The 20,434-nt window shown below is 43.2% G+C and overlaps 1 protein-coding gene across 8 annotated transcripts in view; it reads left to right on the top strand.

The window, feature by feature from the left end:
- The window catches only part of ANKS1A (ankyrin repeat and sterile alpha motif domain containing 1A), a 174,451-nt gene that overhangs the window by 64,875 nt on the left and 89,142 nt on the right, over nt 1-20,434 (top strand). For 4 of the 8 annotated variants that reach the window (XM_057700261.1, XM_057700260.1, XM_057700268.1 and 1 more), the window contains exons 2-9: nt 3,572-3,652; nt 5,415-5,571; nt 7,464-7,526; nt 14,362-14,658; nt 15,431-15,506; nt 15,793-15,894; nt 15,991-16,092; nt 17,472-17,668. In XM_057700261.1, the coding sequence (XP_057556244.1) occupies nt 3,572-3,652; nt 5,415-5,571; nt 7,464-7,526; nt 14,362-14,658; nt 15,431-15,506; nt 15,793-15,894; nt 15,991-16,092; nt 17,472-17,668 (1,075 nt within the window). The remainder of the gene's footprint in view (nt 1-3,571; nt 3,653-5,414; nt 5,572-7,463; nt 7,527-14,361; nt 14,659-15,430; nt 15,507-15,792; nt 15,895-15,990; nt 16,093-17,471; nt 17,669-20,434) is intronic. The other 4 variants (XM_057700263.1, XM_057700269.1, XM_057700262.1 and 1 more) reach the window with 2 other exon arrangements.

Raw genomic sequence — 20,434 nt, 5'->3', positions numbered from 1 at the left:
CTGTGCACCAAAACAAAGAGTAGTCCCCACTCACTGCAACTAGAGAAAGCCTGCATGCAGCAATGAAGACCCAATGCAGCCAAAAAGAATAAATTTTTAAAAAATTATTAAAAAAAAAAGGAAGTTGCAGCTTTATGCAGGAAGGTCCTCATCTCTCTGCCTTGTCTTTTCTAATTGTTTTGAGGTAGTTTTAGTGCTGGTATGGGATATTCAAACTTAATCAGGTCTAAACCGCAGACATGGAGGTAAGAGTTAGAAAATGACAGAGGGCTTGCTCAGTTCTGCCTTTGTTTTCAGAGTTTAGCATCACCTATTTTATAATAGAATGATGATTTTTTTGTTTTGTGGGGAATTTGAAACTAAGTATGAAAATGGTTCCTTCTAGATTTTCCAGATCTGTTTCACTTTCCATCATCCTATTTCATTGTCAGGCATAGGTATATCATTTTTGGTTTAGAAAATGAGGTATAAATGTGATGAAGAGATAATTGCTTTTAGCTGTTTGTTTGGGAGGTGCTATAGGAACCCAGGCTTAACGGAGGATGGGGACACTAGGAAGAACCACAAGCTTCTGACCTTGTCACCAGCTTCCTTAATTGACAAGGAACAAATAATGTAGCTATCAGAGTATACATGTCCTCTCTTTTCACTTAAAATTAATCTTAAGCTTTTAAGCCCAAAACCTGCATGCTTATTAAAGTGACCCATGCCACACCTATACAACCATGTATTATTAATACTTTGGTTTTTTCTCTTCTTTTCCCTGTACATAGGTTCCTCCCCTTCTTTAAAAAAAAAATTCTAAAAAGACTACTACATGAATGCAGTCTCACCGTGTTTTAAATAGTGTGGTAGAGTACAGAGCAGAATATGCAAGCCCCCCTTCACCATTCTGCAGTGCCCCCCCACCCTCCAACACACGCTTCCTTCCCCAGAGGTAACCACCATCAACACTGGGTGAGCACACTTCCCATCACCATCCGTCCATGTGTGTATGTGTGTGCATGTGTGTGTGTGTGTGTGTGTGTACTTACAAAAGGAGGGCTCATCTTTTATGTATTATATAATGACATTTTTTTCACTTTGCCATAACACAGTGTATCTCATAAAATCTTTCCACATCAGGACACATAGGTCCAACTTGTTTTCTTTCCTTTGTTGTTGTTAACTGTTATGTAATAATTCATTTTATGGGGGGTACCTGTTATTTAACTGCCCACCTATGGATGGACGTTAAGTTTGTAGTTCTTATTCTTACAGTGAAGCATTCCTGTACGAGGATGTCTTTGTGCACATGTACAAGTGTTTCTGTTGGATAGCCTCCTGGAAGTGGAAATGCTGGCTCAGAGTGAATGCCTATTTTTGGTTTTGGTGGGTGCTGCCAAATATCTTCCCAGAGGAATTCACCAATTTAAACTCAGTCAGTGATATTTAAGAGTATTTGTTTCCCTGATCTTTACAAGCATTTTATAATGTCATTATTTTCATTTTTGTCAGTCTGATAGGTGAAAAGTGATATGTGATTATTTTTTTAATAAATTAAATAAATAAATTTATTTATTTATTTGCTGCATGGGATCTTCATTGCTGTGCATGGGCTTTCTCTAGTTGTGGCGAGTGGGAGCTACTCTTTGTTGTGGCACACGGGCTTCTCATTGCAGTGGCTTCTCTTATTGTGGAGCTCTGGGCGTGTGGGCTCAATAATTGTGGCTCTTGGGCTCTAGAGTGCAGGCTCAGTAGTTGTGGTGCGCGTGCTTAGTTGCTCCTTGGCACGTGGGATCTTCCGGGACAAGGGATTGAACCCATGTCCCCTGAGTTGGCAGGCAGATTCTTAACCACTGCGTCACCAGGGAAGTCCCAGTATGTGATTATTTTAATTTGCATTCTTCTAGGTTGCATTCCTGTAGATCTAGACTTGTCTGATTTCTGCCTTTTAGGAATCCCTCAACATTGCCAGTTACTTGATAACATTTTTTCTTATTTTCTTAGGCTCAGTCTATCTATTTTATGTCCATCAATGATCTGTGGTGTAGGGTGGGAATCGTTTCACTTCATACAACTTTAGACAGGAGATGGAATAAACTTGTGCACTCAATCGGCTATCCTGGTAAATGTCTCTTATATATATTTTTTCTCTACAATATTTACAATTTTGTTTCTTTTTTTCTCCTTAGCTTTATACTATAATCTCTATTCTGTCTAATTACATAGCAATATAAATGGTATGTAATATTCTATGTGTCTACACCTTAGTTATCATAATCATTTCTCTACTGATGGACTTTTGGGCTATTTCTAAAATTTTATTGTTATAAATAATGCGGCTTCCAACATTTGTGTATAACGACTCGGCCCAGATGGTTTTTGCTGGTGATTCTTTATAATTTTAGTGCTCTATGTCAGTGATTCCTGAATACAGAAATAGGTAGATAGCTGCCCAGGTGATCTGTAACTTAAAACCTAATACTTCCATCACCCAATAACGATAGCACAAAAAGCAAAAACTTTAGGCCAGCTTCACTTATGAATGCAGATGTGAAAATCCTAGGTAAAATACTCTCAAGTAGAATTCACTGACATGGCCCTAATAGATAATGGCCAAATAAGGTTATTCCAGGAATGAAAGAATGGCTCAAGATCAAGAAAGCTGTTGATAACATTTTAGTTGGTTCACTGTGAAAAACTATGCTTTTATCCATAGATGCAAAAATGTATTTAAATTAAACAGTATTTCTAATACATTTAAAAAGGAAAAAAATAAGATACTTCCTTTACATGTTACAGGGTATCTACTTCAGACTAACTGCCAATAACATTAGCAAGGACAAAACAAGGCTGCCCTCTACTACTTAGTAGTATTTTAGCAGCTCTGGGCAATGTAGTAAGGTGTGAAACAGAAGTCAGAATTAAGTCTTTGAGAATTAAATGAGATGACATTTCAATCATCTTAGTCTGCTGTTTCTGACTCAAGGCACTCAAATTGTAGATTCTGTTGTTATTCTTTTTATTACCAGTAAGACGTATTCACAAAGGAAAGACAAAATTGTCCCTTGCATCTTAACACATGTATCCTGGTGCTTTTATGAATGTGGGTTCTCTGATCTTGGTCCTTGTGGTTGAAGGATCCTGATTATCAATCTGATCTATGCTGGAGTTTCTCTCAAGCCTTCAGTCACCAGCAGCAGAGGTGGGTGCTCAGTACCTGTAACTGACTCAGTGGTTTGGTTCAGTGATATTTTTGATGACCTTTCAACAAGCTGTTCTTGCAATCCTGACAGTATTCAGAGACACGAGTCCCAGACTGAGTGAATAATGAAATTACAAATGAGGAGGATACAGGAAGACAGCTCTGAAATGATGACACTATTGTCTTGACACTTGACTTCTTGTTCAGCAAACCATTGTGTACCCTCAGTGCTGTGCATTTCTGTAGTAAATAGCTGCTGTCTTTTATCAGGGGTTGTGTGGAAGTAACCCGTTTGGTTAAACACCACACAGAATTCTTTTCCAAGCAGCTAGCTGTGTCTAAATTTGGTTTGTGACTTCAGTCTTTTTTTTTTTTCCCCTGTAGCATCTGGAGAGGGCCAAATGTGAACTGTGTTGACAGCACTGGGTATACACCTCTGCACCATGCTGCTTTGAATGGCCATAAGTAAGTATTAACGTGCTGTGTTCCTGCACTGCTCTTCAGAACCCAGGACTTCAGATTGTCTTTCTTTTTCCTTCTGTAAAGGTATACTAGGCAGGGATGCTGAAAAACAGAGGGAAACTAAATTTAGTCCGTCCAGAATTGTTGAGTCTCTTTAGTGTGTAATTTAAACGTCCTTCCCCACCCCACTCCCCAAAATAACTTTAACCAAAGGTTAAGTTTTACCTTTTTTTCTGCTTATTGTTTTCCCCTCTGAAATGGGGCAGTGCCTTACCATGATCTGAATACAAAGCTCACATTTGGGGCCACCAGATCATAATGAGGCTGGATAATCTACTAGGTGACCAGCCCCTTTATAAACTGAAGATAGATCGAGTGGTCATGAGAAACTTTCTTTCTGTTTACTTTATCTTTCTGCTTGCCACTCTTTCCTCTTAAGATTAACCTTGTACACAACAAGAACTATTTTTAAGGGGAAAAATACATCAATAATATGGCCTATTTAATTCCCCTAAGTATAGAGAGTTTATTAAGAATTGGGTGAGATTTGTGTGGAGTTGTCTGGAGAAGGTGTGCTTTGGTGGGGATTTGAGAGAAGGCACAGATTTCAATGGTTTAGCAGCCTGAAGAGGGTGCTGCCCTTCAAGTGAGGGAGAATGGCAAGGCTCGGAGGAGAAGGAGGCCGAGTGGTAGAGTACGGTGGGCAGATTTGACACGAAGAATGAAAACCAGAGTGTAACAGGAGAGAGGGCGTTGGGGAGAGTTTGAGGCATAATACTAAAGGAGATAAGCAGTAGAAGTTTAGTTTTTATGAGGAAGGATTATTGGGACCATTTAGATTTTTCTGAATTGGAGCAGGGCCCTACCACCTGATGGTATTCTGTATCGCTTTTGCAATATTTGACCCAGCCTAATTGACGCCAATGTACCAGAAAGAAGTGATGGCTGTTTCCTTCTACATTAAACTTTCCTAAGATATATGGAATGTGATCATTTCCTGTAATGTGGTCATTTCTATAACCATCTGAGACAGAGCTAACAGAAAATGTGTAGAGACTCCCTCCCCCTTAAATAGTGGGGTAACCTGAGTTAAAGTGAATATTGGACTTAAATGACTGTAGCTTGTTAGCCAAGTTTGTCTCCGGATGCTGTTTTTATTTACAGTGGAGATTTTCTTTGACCTCATGTGCGTGGGGATAATTATACATTTATATCTGCTTAATTAGTGGTGTCACCAAGAAGGAAGCCAAGTCCTCCTTTCTGGATGTATCAAGTGATACCATATGTGTCTGGCTTATGTTTGCAACCACTTTAATTCTGCTCTGCCTGTCCACTTCCAGCTCCCACATCACTAAATGCTCTGAATAATGTGGTAAATAATGATATTTGTTTTGCGTGACTACTTTTATGTAAATTCTATCCCTGAATGCTGTGTCAACATCACAAACAAGGAAACATTGCAAGGTTTAGACAAGGGGACCAGACATTTTCCAAATAATGGAAAATAGACGGATAATCTAGAAAGCCCAGACACACCGGGAGGTGACAATCCGTGTAGTGTGGCTCAAGATGGCTCAGCCGCTGTCAACAGGTGTACGAGTAGCTCATGGAATAAAAGGAAGAGTCAGGTGGTGAGCTCAGGTAGAGATGGGGAACCAGATGAGATCATCTTTGTGGAAGGGCCTTGTGCTATACAAATGTGCAGAGCTGGCAGTACAGAAGACTTGTGGGTTCTGCAAACTCATGATCAATTTTTGCCTTCTAGGGATGTGGTCGAGGTTCTTCTGAGGAATGACGCGCTGACCAATGTGGCTGATTCTAAAGGCTGTTACCCTCTGCACTTGGCAGCCTGGAAAGGAGATGCCCAGATAGTGCGATTGCTTATCCACCAAGGGCCCTCACACACCAAAGTCAATGAACAGGTCGGAAGGAAGGGAAGCTTTCTCCACTCAGCTGCCGCCAGAGCTTGGCAGCCCCATCACCATCTCAGTCCCGTAGCTCAGATCTCAGGGAACCAGCTCTTCCCTGGCCTAAGAGTGATTCCCTTCTTCCCAGCAGTACTCCTTTTAGTGCATCAAGAAACCTTGTACCATGAAGGGTGCATTTCATATGCATTTGAATCATGCAGATTTGGAGTAGTACTGTAACGAAGTTATAAATACTCATCTCACGTGGAAAATTGGAAATAACGCAAATCTTTCAAAATTGCCCAGAGTTCATTTCAAAGTGGCAGGCTTATGCCATCAACATGGCAGTGCAGCTCTAGCTGGTAAACAGAAATACTCCCAGCGTGTGTCAGTACTGTGTGAACCATGCTGTTGTTTTACATGCAACAGAACTTGCAGAAGTGGAGGTACGTATGCTAGTGCTGAAAAATGAACTCAGCAAGACACGTGAGTGGAGGGTCAGAGGTGATTCAGCAGAATGAAGATCATTTCCATGGGATCCTCTAATGTTCATTTACGACTGACCATGCTTTGACAAAGCAGAGAGAATTCTTAAAAAATAAAAAAGGCAGCATTTGAGCAGAAACACCATAACTGGCCGTGGATTCAGGTACTCTGAGATGGTACCTCCTCTTCTTTATATTTATTCCTTTGGAAAAATTATATTTGAATTATGTAAGTTCTAGACAAGCCTCTCACCACATACAACTCCCTGTAGTTTGGATCTGAGATGGTGTCAATTTGAGAGGAGATCGGCCCTCCCTATATGACGAGCCATTCTCCTGTTTCGCTCTCTGCTCTGAACTCAAGTAGAAACTTTTCTTAGTTGCTTGAAGGAGAGAGATGCTGCCCTTTCTTGATAAGCTTAGGACTGTTTTCCTAATGACTTCGCTGAGAGGAGATTGTTCAGTTGCCTGTAGGATTAGATCAGGGTTATTCCTCAGAAAAATAGGAAACCATTCTTGAAGTCCCCCTGTCAGCAAGACTGTGTGCATTCTCAGTAAGCTGTTAAGAGCACACTTTTGATTCAGAGAAGGGCAGCTTCACTGTGAGGTATGGAGAAAACTACAGCAGTGCTCCCAGCTCGCTGCACTTGGAGATGGTGTGTTTATAGCTGTTCATCAGCTTCCCTTTCCCCCTTCCGGCTGTATTTTCTGGATAGGTGAGCAACAGACATTCAGGATCATTAGTGAGGATATTTGTTTTATAACGTTAGGAAGGAAAATCGTCTCTTTAGAATTGCCTCTTTAGAAACTAAATGCACTCCTCCTGGCTAATGTGATGGTAATTTCTCTTATCTGGAGGAGATTTATAAAGAGGTTTGCTTTTAACTAATTTCCTCAATGTGGAAAAATCTAGTCACCCATTAAAGTCCTTCTCGTTTAAGAAATTCTCAGCCACCATTTCTAATCCTGTCTTTGCTCACTTTTGCCTTGGAACACAGCTGCTTGGATTTTTGAGCCACTTGAGTATGCTAGCTTGTCCTGCTCACAGCTGCCTCCTGCCTGGTGTGTCCGTTGATAGGTGGGACCCCAGCCCAGTGCTTTGTGTATCTGGCAGGCAGGTGGGTGGGGCAGGGGCTGGGCACAATGTCTTGCAATAGCTCGAAGAATCTAATGGATCTGGGCAGTGGTTACAAGTACTTCACTGATTTATTAAAAACCATTAACATTGCTCCAGTTGGAAGCTTGAATGAGAGGGCTGATGAGTGCTGTGCCCTGGAGGTTGTCTTCCCCATTAACTTCCTTTTGAAGCACCCAGAGGGCAGATCCAAGTTGTCTAGTGTTGGGCCCCCTCGGGGCTGTGCATTGCTTTGATATATTTCATCCATTTTATCATCACATTTTCTTTTCCTCTCCTTTTTATAGAATGCTCTTGAGATCAAAGAACTCAAAAAGTACGGCCCCTTTGACCCTTATATCAATGCCAAGGTGTGTACTTCGCTGCCAGGATTTCTCTGCATCATTTCTCCAAGCTGCACTTTCTCTTTGGTCCTCTCTGGCTTCCACTCTCGTCCACTCAGGCTCCTCTTCATCATCCTGACGTTTGTCTGCTTCAGCCCATCTGCTTCTGGCTTGCTTGGGAATGGGAAAACGCAGCTTTAATGGGTTTTGTTTTTGTTTTTAAGACCCATACCAATTCTGGAAAGGTTGGGTGCTTTTCCTGGAGTGTCTGAAACGCTTAGAAGTGGCAGAAATGGGGAAATAGAAGGGACCATATTATGGGCCTAATTTACTGTTGTGATTTCTAAAATCACTGAAATGCAAAAAAGAATAATGCGATTAACAGATGTTACACAAGTTAGCTTACTTTTTCATAAGCACAGAAAATGATTAAATTGTGCTTTCTAGATTAATATTTTTTTAAGTTTGCTTTCTATATTTCTCTTGAGATGGAATCTGATTTTCAATAGTTTGTGGTGGAGGTGTGGCAGACAGGGCATGGGTGACTTGAAAGCTTTTACTCTTAAAAGCTGCTGGTGTGGCTCCCCTCTCTTTTCCTTGAGTTCATGCCTGGGGCTTTAAAGCCTCAGTCCCTTCTCGCTAGCCATTAGCTTCTCTCTTTGCTCAGTCACTCTTGGCCCTTGGAACAGCTCAGAAATAGACAGGGCCAAGCAGGGCCCTTGCCTTGAGTCTTCCTCCCCCAACGTCCAGCCTCAGGCCTCCACCGCCTCTGGAGGCAGAGATGGTGGCTTGGGTGATGTGGTGGTAGCCTCTCTCTGTGCTCTCACCTACTGTTTTTGACTCAAGCTTTCATTCAGATATGGTTTGCTTTTCCACAACAGTCTGGAGTTTGGTTGAGTCACTGCATTATTCACATCAGCTACCTTTCACTTGCTCTGAATACAGCAGTTGCTGGGAAGGGAAATAAAAGGTCCCTCTGTGTGTTTCCAAACGCAAGGCAGATATTTCATCGTTTTCTTTGAGAAATACTGATTTAACAAATGAAGCTCCCTGTGGGCTGGACCTCGGCAGGCTCTGCGGCAGATTTCTTTCAGCTGTTGGGCCCTAATGGTGGAGAAGTGGTTTGATCTGGGGTGGTGGAACACAGTAGCTTTATGTTTGCCCACAGTTTCTAATCTTCAAGATAGGAAGACACTTTATCTTCTTCTTCTTTCCTTTTTTTTTTTTTTTTTTTCTGGAAGTAGTGCAGCAGAGTGGAAAACCCTCACAAATCAAGGTCTTTCAAGACAGACTCAAGTTTGAATTCAGTGCTGCCACTCACTGGTGTTGGCTTGAACGAGTTACTTAATTTCTCTGAGCTTCAGTTTCCTCTTCTTAAAATGGGGTATACCTTCTACCTGGCTGGATTATTCTGGAGTTCAAATAAGATCATGTACATGAAGTAAGAATATTTGGTTACTAGTAATATTTGAGGCCCTGATTTTAAAAGATATATACCGTGTGGTATTTCTGAAAGGCATTTTGGAATTTGTTCTTTTTTTACTGGTGGGTGAAGCTTAATGCAGCATTTCTCCATTGGTCCATTCAGGGTTTTGTTTTGGGGGGAGGCACCTTGAAGTGATTGTTTCCCCACTTCGTGGTTAGTTTAGTTAGATTATAAAGCTCTGATTAAAGAGTAAGACTTTGGTTCTTAAAGGCACTTTTTCTTATCCCTTGATTTTGCACACATAAAAGAAACTGCATCTAAATGGAATAAGAACTTACTTCTCTCTTTGAAAATACAGTCTTGCCTCAGTATTCGAGAGGTTATTGGTTTTAGGACTCCTGGGGATACTGTGCTCAAGTCCTTTATATAAAATGTAATGTGTAATGTTTGCATATAACCTACTTCTATCCTCCCGTGTACCTTATATCATCTCCAGATTACTTATAATGCCTAATAATACAATGTAATACAATGATGCAGTGTAAATGCTGTGTAAATAGCTGCCACGTGGCAAATTCAAGTTTTGCTTTTTGGAACTTTCTGGATTTTTCCCCCCAGATATTTTTGATCCATGGTTGGTTGACTCCTCAGATGCAGAACCCGTGGATTGAGGGGGCAAAGTATACTACCCTTTGCCTCCACCCTGCCCACCACCCCCTCAAAGACTAAATGATGTAAATTCCATTAAGGGATAAAGCTGTTTGGGTTGTGGAAGAATGCAGACTCTTCTCAGGCTGATTCAATTCTAACCTCCCTAGGTTTTATCCTGACTCAGTGGGTTTTTATCAACCTGGTGTGTCTAGGAATTGTTTTTGCTAAAGTATGTTTGTGTGCTAAGTCCTATCAAGCACCTGTAGAAATTAAGACGTTGCAGATGCCTTTCCTGGGAGCAGAGACAATTTTCATGAGCTTTTATCTTCCTCTCCACCATATGGACCCTTTCCTGTTTCAGCAAGTCAGCATAAACCAGTCCAAATGTACATCAACCTTAGCTAAGGTAAAACTGTTAAAATTGTTTACTTACCCCCTTTTAAAACAATTGTAACTTGGTCTGAATATCATAAGATGAGCAGTAGTCAAATTAGTTTTATGATAGATCTATTTTTCCAGACACATAAAAGTAATCTACAGTTTTAGAGCTGGAAGTGACCTGGATGTTCTCTAGACCAGTTGTTTCCACATGCTCATCAGCTTGTCTGGCTGCATCAGAATCACCCAGCAAGCTTTTGTAACACATTTTATTTTGAAAAAATTTCCAACTTACAAAAAGTCGAAAGAATAATACAATGAACCGCCTTATACTGTTCTAAATTCATCAATTGTTAACACTTTGTCACATTGTGCATGCTCACACCATCTCTCTCTCGTGCACGGGTGCTCTCTCTCACTCTCTCTTGTGTGTGTGTGTGTGTGTGTGTGTGTGTATAATATATGTAATTGTTGTTGTAGTTGATGATGAACTATTTGAGATTAAGTCATAGACATCATGACCCTTTAACTCCAAATACTTCGGCATGTATCTCCTAAGAGTAAGGACATTCACTTGGTATAACTAGAATATAGTTATCAAGTTCAGAGAATTCAACATTGACACAATACCATTATCTAATACAGAATCCGTGTTCGAATTTCACCAGTTGTCTCCGTTATGTCCTTTAGAGCAATTTCTTTTTCTGGTCCAAGGTACAGTCCAAGATCATACATAATCTGGAACAGTTATCCTCAACCTCTTCTAGTCATTCATGACATTGACATTTTTGAAGCGCATAGGCCATTTGTTTTGTAGGCTGTCCCTCATTTTGAGTTTGTCTGATAATTCCTCATGATTAGGTTCAGGTTATACATTTTTGGCAGTAATGCCACATGTTCTGTCCTTCCTTTTTAGTGCATCACATCACAAGACACATGATGTCAATTTGTTTAATTCTTGATGATGATGAATGATTGGTTAAGTTGATGTCTGCTAGGTTGGTAACCTTTTAAATAATAGTTGTCCTGGGCATTTCCTTCTGAGGTGCTACTTTGGCAGACCAGGGGTGGGGCTCAGTATTCGTTACCTTTAAGCTCCCATGTAATTCCAAAACGAAGCTTGTTTAAGAACCACTGATCTAGGGTAACTTTGCACTAGAGCAGGATTCTTCTTTTCTCACCTAAAAAGCAGGCCATCTACGCCTTATTTTGTTTGTTTGTTTGTTTCTACTAGTAACAAACAGAATTACTCTTGGCAGCCTCTTTTTGGATTCCACTGATTTTTGGTTTCTTATGCTTGGTTGACATATGTCTTCCTAAACCTTCCATCTGTTGGTCAGAGTTCTGCCTTCAGAGCTTTGCAGAGTAAGTGTGACTCCTCCTGCACGTGATGGACTCGTTTCTCATGCTTTTCCTGTGTCTTCTAAATCTCTGTAGACCCACTTTGTCCTTTTGTTCCAATTTGGGTATATTTCTAGAGCCTACACCATCTTGCTTCAGAGGGCTGTAGCCCCAGTGTTCCTAACTTAGATATCGGTCCACAGTGGAAAAGAGTGCAGTGGGGCTATATATAATCCAAGCACTGGGAGGTGATGGTTTTGAATAGTTGCCAGAGGAGAAAGGCCATGGATGTGTTTCTAGGTGGTTTTCGGCTGCTTGTAGCTTGTGTGTGTGTGTGTGTGTGTGTGTGTGTGTGTGTGTGTGTGTGTGTAATGGATTTATACATTGAATGAGGTCTCCAGATGTAAAGAATATAGGGGTTTTAAATTTTTTTTTTTTTTTTTTTAGAAGTAATGACCTAGCAAGGGAGAAATGAAAGTGGGTCTCAAGATGAGCAGGAATGGAGAGTTTGTGCAAAGCCTTTGGGAAAAATTGGGGTATTTCATCTCAGTCCCCTTCCTTAGTCCAGATTCATAGTAATATGATTCTGGGAACTCTTGGGGTATTGTGAACACCCATGGTGTGATTTGAAAGATGTGAAAGAGAAGGATTTCAGGTGATTGAGGGTCTCCTTGGAATCCCTCCCTTTCTTGTGGGTCCACGAATACAAAACCTAGTGACTTCTTGCCCTGAAAATAGTCAGGCTTCAAGGGGAAGTGGTAGTAAGAGCACATTGTTTGATAGTCGAGAGATGTGGTCACCACAGACATAAACTCAAGAGTGTCGTAGTTACCAGACCATGTCTGGCAAGACTGAAACATAAATAAGATGCTTCCTACACTGTGAATATAAACTGCAGAGATGTGGTTAGGCCATTTTTAACATAGGCAGGCAGTTTGCCTGCAGTGATGAAGACTGTGCCTTCAGCGAGGCAGTTCTGTGGTAGCTGCTGTAGTTCGCTGTAGTTCTGGCAGAAACCCAGAGATGACTTTTTTTCCCCCTGCTGGATAGTTTAAAGTTTTACAGTTCTTCAGGCCCTAATGACATACTTTTTACAGATTATTCTGGTTGTTGGGAGACAACTTGGATATAAAAGAGACAGCAGTGTCTACTTCAGAGTAAACGAGTTTTTTTGGACTGGAGTTTTAATGAGACTAAACTGACTTTCTTGGCCCTTGCTGTCATGCTAATCTTGAGATGTAAAATCCTGAGAATCCTCTTAAACTTCTTTGAGTTGCAACTGTGCCCCAGGATCCCTTTACAGGAAGCTTGTATGAGTTTTCATTGTTGTATCTGTCTTTTCTTCTCATAAGAAAGTGGAGTGACAGCTCTCAGTTTTTTCATGTCATAGCTTAATAGGAAGTGGGCACATGGGTGGCCTGAATGGTTTGTTTGGTACAGGGAGCCCCAAGGATTTACTTCCTGCCCAGCATTTCTCCTGCCCTCCAGACTTTCAGGTTGACGTGGAATTCGCCCCCTTGACCCAGTTGTATCACAGGAGGCCATTGCTAACTGGCTGTGTTCTGTGGCCAGAGAAGTCTGTCTGCACCTTCTCAGCAGCTGCTCTCCTAGAGCTGCGTTGGAGCTCAGTGCTGCTTCCTCTGTTTATCTGTGTGCACTTATCTTTGCATGTGGCTCCTGCTACCACCCCTTCTGTCCTTGTTTCATTTTTTAAAAAGTTCTTTGCTGTCATTCTGGCCTTTGGGGGCCTTGCTCCCAGTAGCTCTGGATCTTTCTGATACACTTGATGTAGCTGGAAAAAATGATGCAGTCAAATGCCAGATCAAAAGCAGATGGAATTGCATGCATGTTTGGGTAACTCCTAGTCTGTTACTTTTAATATCATTAATAGAGTTAAAGCAGTTGTGGAAACATTTAATTTTTACCTTTATGACCACTGAAAGGTGCATAATATTGACCTAAAGGACACACGCCCTTGGAAGCTTTGTTTCCCCAAAGTGGCAAGAAGCCTTCTGGTTAATAAATTCAGGAATCTCAGAATCTTGTGGGAGAATTATTATTTTCATTAATGCCTCTAAAAAAGAAGAGGTCATGGAAATTTCTCTATGCCTGCTCTACTTATACATTGTCAGTAGTAGCAAAAGGAAGAGCATGATTGGAATGATTAACGTTTTGCTTCTAGTGATTGATAAAGCACAAACTTCTCCTCTTTTATCGCAGGTTCTACCTTTAGTTGGAAACAAAATTGGCATCAGAGGACCATGGGGTTATGAATTTGAGTTAATGGCAGTGTTACAGTCTTGAATATTTTGCACCTCTCACATGCAGCATTCCGGTGTCTGATTTTATCTTTCTTACCTAAGAAACCCTTCGCGGCACAGCTGTAGGTCCTGCATGCATTGGCTGGGGCAGGCCCCTGAAGCAGGCTCAGGTCGGCATCCGGGTCCCGCATTCCTCTGTGACTGAGTTCAGGCACCTCTGTCCCTTGGCCGTGGCTGTGGGCTGATATGTTGAGAGTGATCTTGGGTGCTCTGCTCTGTTACTTTCATCGTTGGCCAATTGATTTGCATGCAAGAAGCTACGCAGATGACAGATTCTTTCCAAAAAGCTTGTGTGCGAGGCAGTGGATGGTCAACAGATCCAGAATCAGGACCATGGGGTTGGCTCAATAGAAATTGTAAAACCAGTTGAATTTTAAATTGAGTCAATGGCAGTGATGTTACCGGCATCCATATGCGCCAGGGGTTCTCCCTGCAGCCTGCCGTGTTCCCAGGGTGGCTTTCCTTGCCGTCTGGAGACATGTCTACAGGGCACAGAGGACACTGCAAAGCCTGAGGAGCCGACTGCTCCCCTCTGGCGGTAACTGGGGCAGAGGAGGCTGATTGGAGCAGTTGGGCTTGTTTGCCGGAGAGTCTGTCTGGATTCTGACATAGTTCAATTATTCCCCAAGTGTTGCTGCCTGTTTTCTCATTTAAATTTCAGTGGTTTTACATGTGATTATCCCAGTTGTCTGACTGCCAGGGTGCTGGTCACCTTTCTGACATCATCCGCCTGTTAACTCTTTAGAACAATGACAACGAGACGGCCCTGCACTGCGCAGCGCAGTACGGCCACACGGAGGTGGTGAAGGTCCTCTTAGAGGAGCTGACTGACCCCACCATGCGCAACAACAAGTTTGAGACGCCTCTGGACCTGGCCGCGCTCTACGGGAGGCTGGAGGTGGTGAAGATGCTCCTCAACGCACACCCCAACCTCCTGAGCTGCAACACTAAGAAGCACACCCCTCTGCACCTGGCAGCAAGGAATGGCCACAAAGCCGTGGTCCAGGTCCTCCTGGATGCCGGCATGGATAGCAACTACCAGGTAGTGGGGCAGATGTACTTCCCAGGCCCAAGGGACTAGTCATTTTGGAAAAGGCACAAGCGCCATGCTGCTGGGCTGTGTTCCTGTTTGGCACGGTTCACATCAAGTGTCAGATGCTTCCATTTGCTGACTCATTGTAATGTGAAACTTTAGAGACAGAGGAACTCCTCCAGTGAGTCTATTTTTTGGTTCTTTTCAGGGGTAATACATGGTCATTATACCCTGAAAAGATGTGCTTATGGACTCTCTCTTGAAAGTAGAAAACTTTCATTATCTTCCTATACCTGTGTTCCCACTACTACCTTTCATGCCTCCAAAGTCCCATCAAGTTGATGGGAGACTTGGCACTTTCCTTTGTTGGTAGCTTTGTCCATTCAGATGAATGGCCATTCCTTAGGCTTTGCATCCACCAGACCACATTTGAAGTTAAGGTGTTCCCCCCCGCTGTACTTTCATTCTCATCATTCCTTTCCACCCAAGGAAGGTGGGGTTTTGAGGAGTGTCACCAATAGGTGGCTCCGAGGGTAACAGTGCAGTTATTCATGTGTGGCCTCCTGGTGGCACATCAAACACCGTAGACCAAGTATGGGCCACGATTGTGGTTTTGGAATCCAGATGAGAAAAGTGGGAAAGATAATGACAGAGGACTTTGTGTGGTTTATTTTATTTTCCTGCCCCTTATTGTCTACGTGCCGTTTGTCGTGTGAAGCCACGCCAAACCTGGGTCACTGTTCTGATGACATCCCGCTCTGCGCTCTCGTTTGCTTTCCAGACGGAGAAGGGCAGTGCTTTGCATGAGGCTGCTTTGTTTGGCAAGACCGATGTGGTGCAAATCCTGCTGGCTGCAGGTGAGAGGTTGGCAGCGCTCTTGTCTACACAGCATGTCAGGGTTGGGATCGTTTCCCCCAGGATCCCCGGAGGGGGATTTTTACTGGCTGCCTTTGAACCCAATATGTGTATGTCTGCACTGGTTGATTGCAAATGTACAAATTGTTCTTGAATAGCTGGGTAAAATGGCTTTGAATGAAAATGTTGATTGTGCTGCTGGGAGCATTAGGTATCCTGGAATTTGACCCTTTTTGAGGCTGGCTTGAAAATTCTCACCCCTCTGGTCCACCTGGTGTGCCTTTCTAGGAATTGACGTCAACATAAAAGATAACCGTGGACTGACTGCCCTAGACACTGTCCGGGAGCTGCCATCTCAGAAGAGCCAGCAAATAGCGGCACTTATAGAAGGTATGGGTCCATCTCCCTGCCGAGGGGACTAAGAGACATGCTGACTGAACCAAGGCATTGGTGTTTGGTGCAGCATTTTTTGGTCTTTCCATGTAGATCACATGACTGGAAAAAGAAGTGCAAAAGAGGTAGACAAAACACCTACACTTCAGCCGCCTCTCATCTCCAACATGGACTCCATATCTCAGAAGTCTCAGGGTGAGTTGGCCCTTCTCTGCCAGCAGAGGGGCTCTGAGCTTGAAAAGAGTTGAACATTCTTTGGCAGAATGGAAAATCCTAATTTAAATAATAATTTGGGGGGATTGGGAGTACTTAGTAAGTTCATATTCAAATTCATTGTTTTCCTAACTACTGTGTGAGGTTTTCTTGGGCAAAGCTGAGGCTTTGACGGTGGACCTTTTCTTTCCTACTTTATTTTATTCTCTCCTTTCAGAGTTGGCTCTGTGAGAGCTATCCTGGGATGTGTGGTAGACAGGGTGATTTCAAGACAAACTCAAATCTCAGTGAAACCTTTTTTTGTTCCCCTGCTGCATACTTTAGTGCCTTGAGTATAGCTGGCCCACAATAAATATTTAATAAGTGTCATCTGGTCGGTAGATGTGTATATGGCAGATTTTAGTAGTCTGTCATTTGTCCAACAAATGTGGCCTGGGTGCTAGCTTGGGCAGTCCAGCCTCTCCATCATTAGCCAGGATCCACCTTTTCAGATTGATCAAGCAGCCTTTTGGGTCCTAGGTCTGATGAATGAGAAAGACAAAACACTGAGCCACACCTCTCCCAGATATAGATCACAATGAGGAAGGCTAGAGAAACAGAGCAAAGCCAGATGCTAAAAAAGGAAAGGGATTTTTCAGAGGTGTGCAGAGATACAAGGGTTCAGGGGTTCTCAGCCTGTCTTTACTGTGCAGTCCTTGCCCCCCTCCCCGGTCATACTTTTTTTCTTGACCTCATGATCTGCTTGTAATGGGATTAGTAATTCACTAAGTGCTTAGCGTTCAAGGATTTTACAGTTACACTTTTGACTCTTTGCAAGTGACCCAGAGATTCCTGGTCTATAACCTGATCCCTGGTTACTTTGCAGAGTCTCAAATTTGGATCCCAGGTGCTCTGAGGTTCCTAGTCATCTAGCGAGTGAGTTACAGCTGCACAGCGCTTCCATCTCAGAAAGCCTTCACCACCCTCTATTCTGCTTGAGCACATGGAGGTTCTTGTTAAGAATTTAAAGGGATTACTGAAGTTTTTCAGTTATACTTTGCTACATTTTATGGTGTAAGTTTATGCTGTCATGGTATTGAGGTATTTGGGAATTTATAACGGTCTTGGGAGATGTCCTTCATAGATGTCAAAGGTTCCATATTGAATTAGAGAAAAATCTGTTCAGTTCTTAGGGTACGAAGCACAGATGAAACTCTTATATTTATTCCTGTCCATGGAGAAAGCTGTGATTTATTTTCCTACTCTGGGTTAACACTGGTCAAGTTAAGGTGGCTGAAGGGGCTTTGGGTTGTTGCTGTGGTGGGAAGTCCAGGACTGTGCTCTCCTCTCACAGACGCTCTTGCCTTTTAACCCCTCTTCAGGTGACGTGGAGAAAGCAGTGACTGAACTGATCATCGATTTTGACACCAACATGGAAGAGGAGGGTCCCTATGAGGCGCTGTACAACGCTGTCTCCTGCCATTCACTGGACAGCATGGCCAGCGGGCGCTCATCTGACCGGGACTCTGTGAGCAGGGAGGCCGAGGCGGCTGGAATGAAAGCTGCTGGAGTGAGGCCTGTACGTGGCTGTTGTCCACCCCTGAAGTGTGACCCTCAGTGCCCCCGGCGTTTCAGAGGCCTGGGTCCCACTCCCCCTGTTCTCCTGGGGGTTCTGCACCATCTCCCTCTTGCTTAGTGTGGTCAAACTCTACAGCTCACGTTGAGGTAGAATTTTTAATTTTTCCAGTTTCAGTACAACCTGTTTGCATCTTTCTATTACTTTTTTGGCCTTATAGCAAATTGAAGCACTTCGTTTGTGTTTAGCCTCAGTGCTGCTTCTGTCTTTGGGGTCTTTGCTATATATTATTTCTTTCTGGAGAGCAGTTCCATCGATGAAAGAGCTCCCTAAATAACTTCCTGTCTTCCCTGAGTGTATGTTCACATTCCATTTGCCCTCAAAAAGTTATCCATTTGGATTTGGACAGAGTCTGTATTCAACAGGGTTGTAGTGAGGCTTAATCAGACAGGGTATGTGTTAGTATGTGCGTTCCTGTTTTTCCCATGGTTATAACCTCTCCAGCCATTGAAATAGTAGGATGAGGATGACCCTGAATTTTTCCCTCTTGAAGTCAACCTTCCCATCTGACTGCTTCTTTCTCTAGCACTTGCTTCTACTTCTAGCCTTTTACATTGTTCTCCAGACCTCTTACTCCCGTTTCCTCTCCCAGGGTTTTACTGTGAGCCTAAGCCTGAGTCAGTCATCCCCTGGTCCTTCCTTCCTGCATTGTTGAGGTTTCAAGCATTGCACTTTTTTTTTTTTTTTTTTTTTGGCTGCGCTGGGGGGTCTTCATTGCTGCATGCAGGCTTTCTCTTGTTGTGGGAAGTGAGAGCTACTCTTTGTTGTGGTGCTCGAGCTTCTCGTTGTGGTGGCTTTTCTTACTGCGGAGCATGGGCTCTAGGCGTGTGGGCTTCAATAGTTGTAGCATGCAGGGTCAGTAGTTGTGGCTCACGGGCTTAGTTGCTTTGTGGCATGTGGGATCTTCCCGGACCGGGGATCGAATCTGTGTCCCCTGCATCGGGAGGTGGATTCTTAACCACCGTGCCACCAGGGAAGCCCCGAGCATTCCACTTTTAATAAATAGGCACTGCTCTAATAGAATCCCAGTGATAGTCCCACCTTGGGGCGTATTTTCAGGTGTATATTACTTCTTCCTGTTGGAGAGGCTGGCCCTGCCCTTTTGGTACAAATCTCTCTTATGACCATTTCGATGATCCTTTGGCTGCCTGGCGATCCTCAGGCTTTTCATTAGTGCCCTGGGAATGGCCTGCTGTTTTTGGTATTCTTTTCTGTTAGGCTCCTTGCCCTATCCTGGAATAGTCCCAGCATTTCAGTGTGGATTTTGGAAAGGCCCTCCAGTCTTGTGGTAGCCCCCCAGAGTGGGTGTTATCAAGGACTGTGATAAAACTCCTTGTCAGTGGTGAAAGCAAGTGCATATGCCAAGCGCCACTCACATAGTGCTTGTGCCAACAGAGCTAGTGGGTTTTTTGGTTTTTTGTTTGTTTCCACTTCTTTCGATGTCAGGTACAAATTAATTAGGGAAATCCAACCTGTGGAGGAAGGCGTTGCTTTCAGTGGCACTTACAGGTGATGTCCATTAGAGGGAGCTGGAGGCTTTGCAAGAAGAACGCAGGGTTCCTGAAGTAAGCTTTGAGTGACCAAGTTCCTGTGGGTCTTAGCCACCGATTTACACAGGCCCTTTGTTCATCCCACTGTAGGAATCTAGTCTCCTATGGTGCTGCTAAGTAGAAACTGATGCATCTTGGGGTGCATGCTTTGCCAGTTTTACCTATGTTGTGGCTGTGCTGCCTTCCTGGCCCTTGGTAATAAACTGTGGCCAAGGGACTACTCTATGTCTTGTAAACACAGCGGATAGTATCTATAAATCAGCTTTGTAGTTCTAGGCCCCTGGGCCAAAGTTTTCATGATAGAAAAGAGAGACCCATGTTTCTCTTTCCTTCCAGGGCCCCTGGTGATCACCTTTTCCACAAAAGGCTTTCATATTGTTCTTTCTAAGCTCCTTTAGCCTTGGGAGGGCTTCTAGGATGAGTCATTTTTGTCATTACGTTTTATTTTGGTTTTCCTCAGCTCTTTGTGTCCCACAGTTGGGTAACTGGTGAGATTATGGACCTACTTTGCTTGCTGTTCCCCTCCTTACAAGGTGGCACTGGGACCAGGCTTGTTCCTACGCTTCTGGAGCAAAGAAGGATGGGGAAAGTGGACTTAGTGGGAAATCTGACCCAAATAGCTTTGTTTGGCTTGACCACACAGACTCGTTTTGGGGTTGTTGCCATTGGTCATCCATCCTGCGGCAGTGATTGTGGGAATGAGCCATCTATCAAGATATAATACCAAGCAGTGAAGCGTGTTTAACAGAGAGGTCATGGATGCCAAGTGCCAACTAACCCGGTGGCTCCTAAAACAGAAGAAGTGTCTTTCCTTGCAGGTTTCTCTGAGGCTCTCACATAATTCAACATTTACCTCCACCCTGATGTTTAAAAATACTCTTGTTCTAGCAACACAGTGAACTAACCTACAAGCCAGGGAAGGAAGCTGCAGGCCAACTCCTGTTTCAGGTTCCTGCTCCCTTCCCTGTAGGATCATCAACTCTCAGGCATGAATAGGACTTTGGGATGTAAAGATGCCGAAAGAACAGTAGGGACAGTGGCAAAACTCTCTTCAGCTTTCTTTCATTCTGTGTATTCCTAAAACTGTCTACCCATGATCTGGATAATCCCCTCTTCAGTGAGTTTCTTGCTCTAGTGCGGGGGGTTGGTGAATTAAGGC

This window comes from Hippopotamus amphibius, chromosome 11 (assembly GCF_030028045.1).
Source record: "Hippopotamus amphibius kiboko isolate mHipAmp2 chromosome 11, mHipAmp2.hap2, whole genome shotgun sequence".
In the NCBI taxonomy this organism is placed as follows: domain Eukaryota; kingdom Metazoa; phylum Chordata; class Mammalia; order Artiodactyla; family Hippopotamidae; genus Hippopotamus; species Hippopotamus amphibius.
This window is presented reverse-complemented; position numbering and strand designations above follow the sequence as displayed.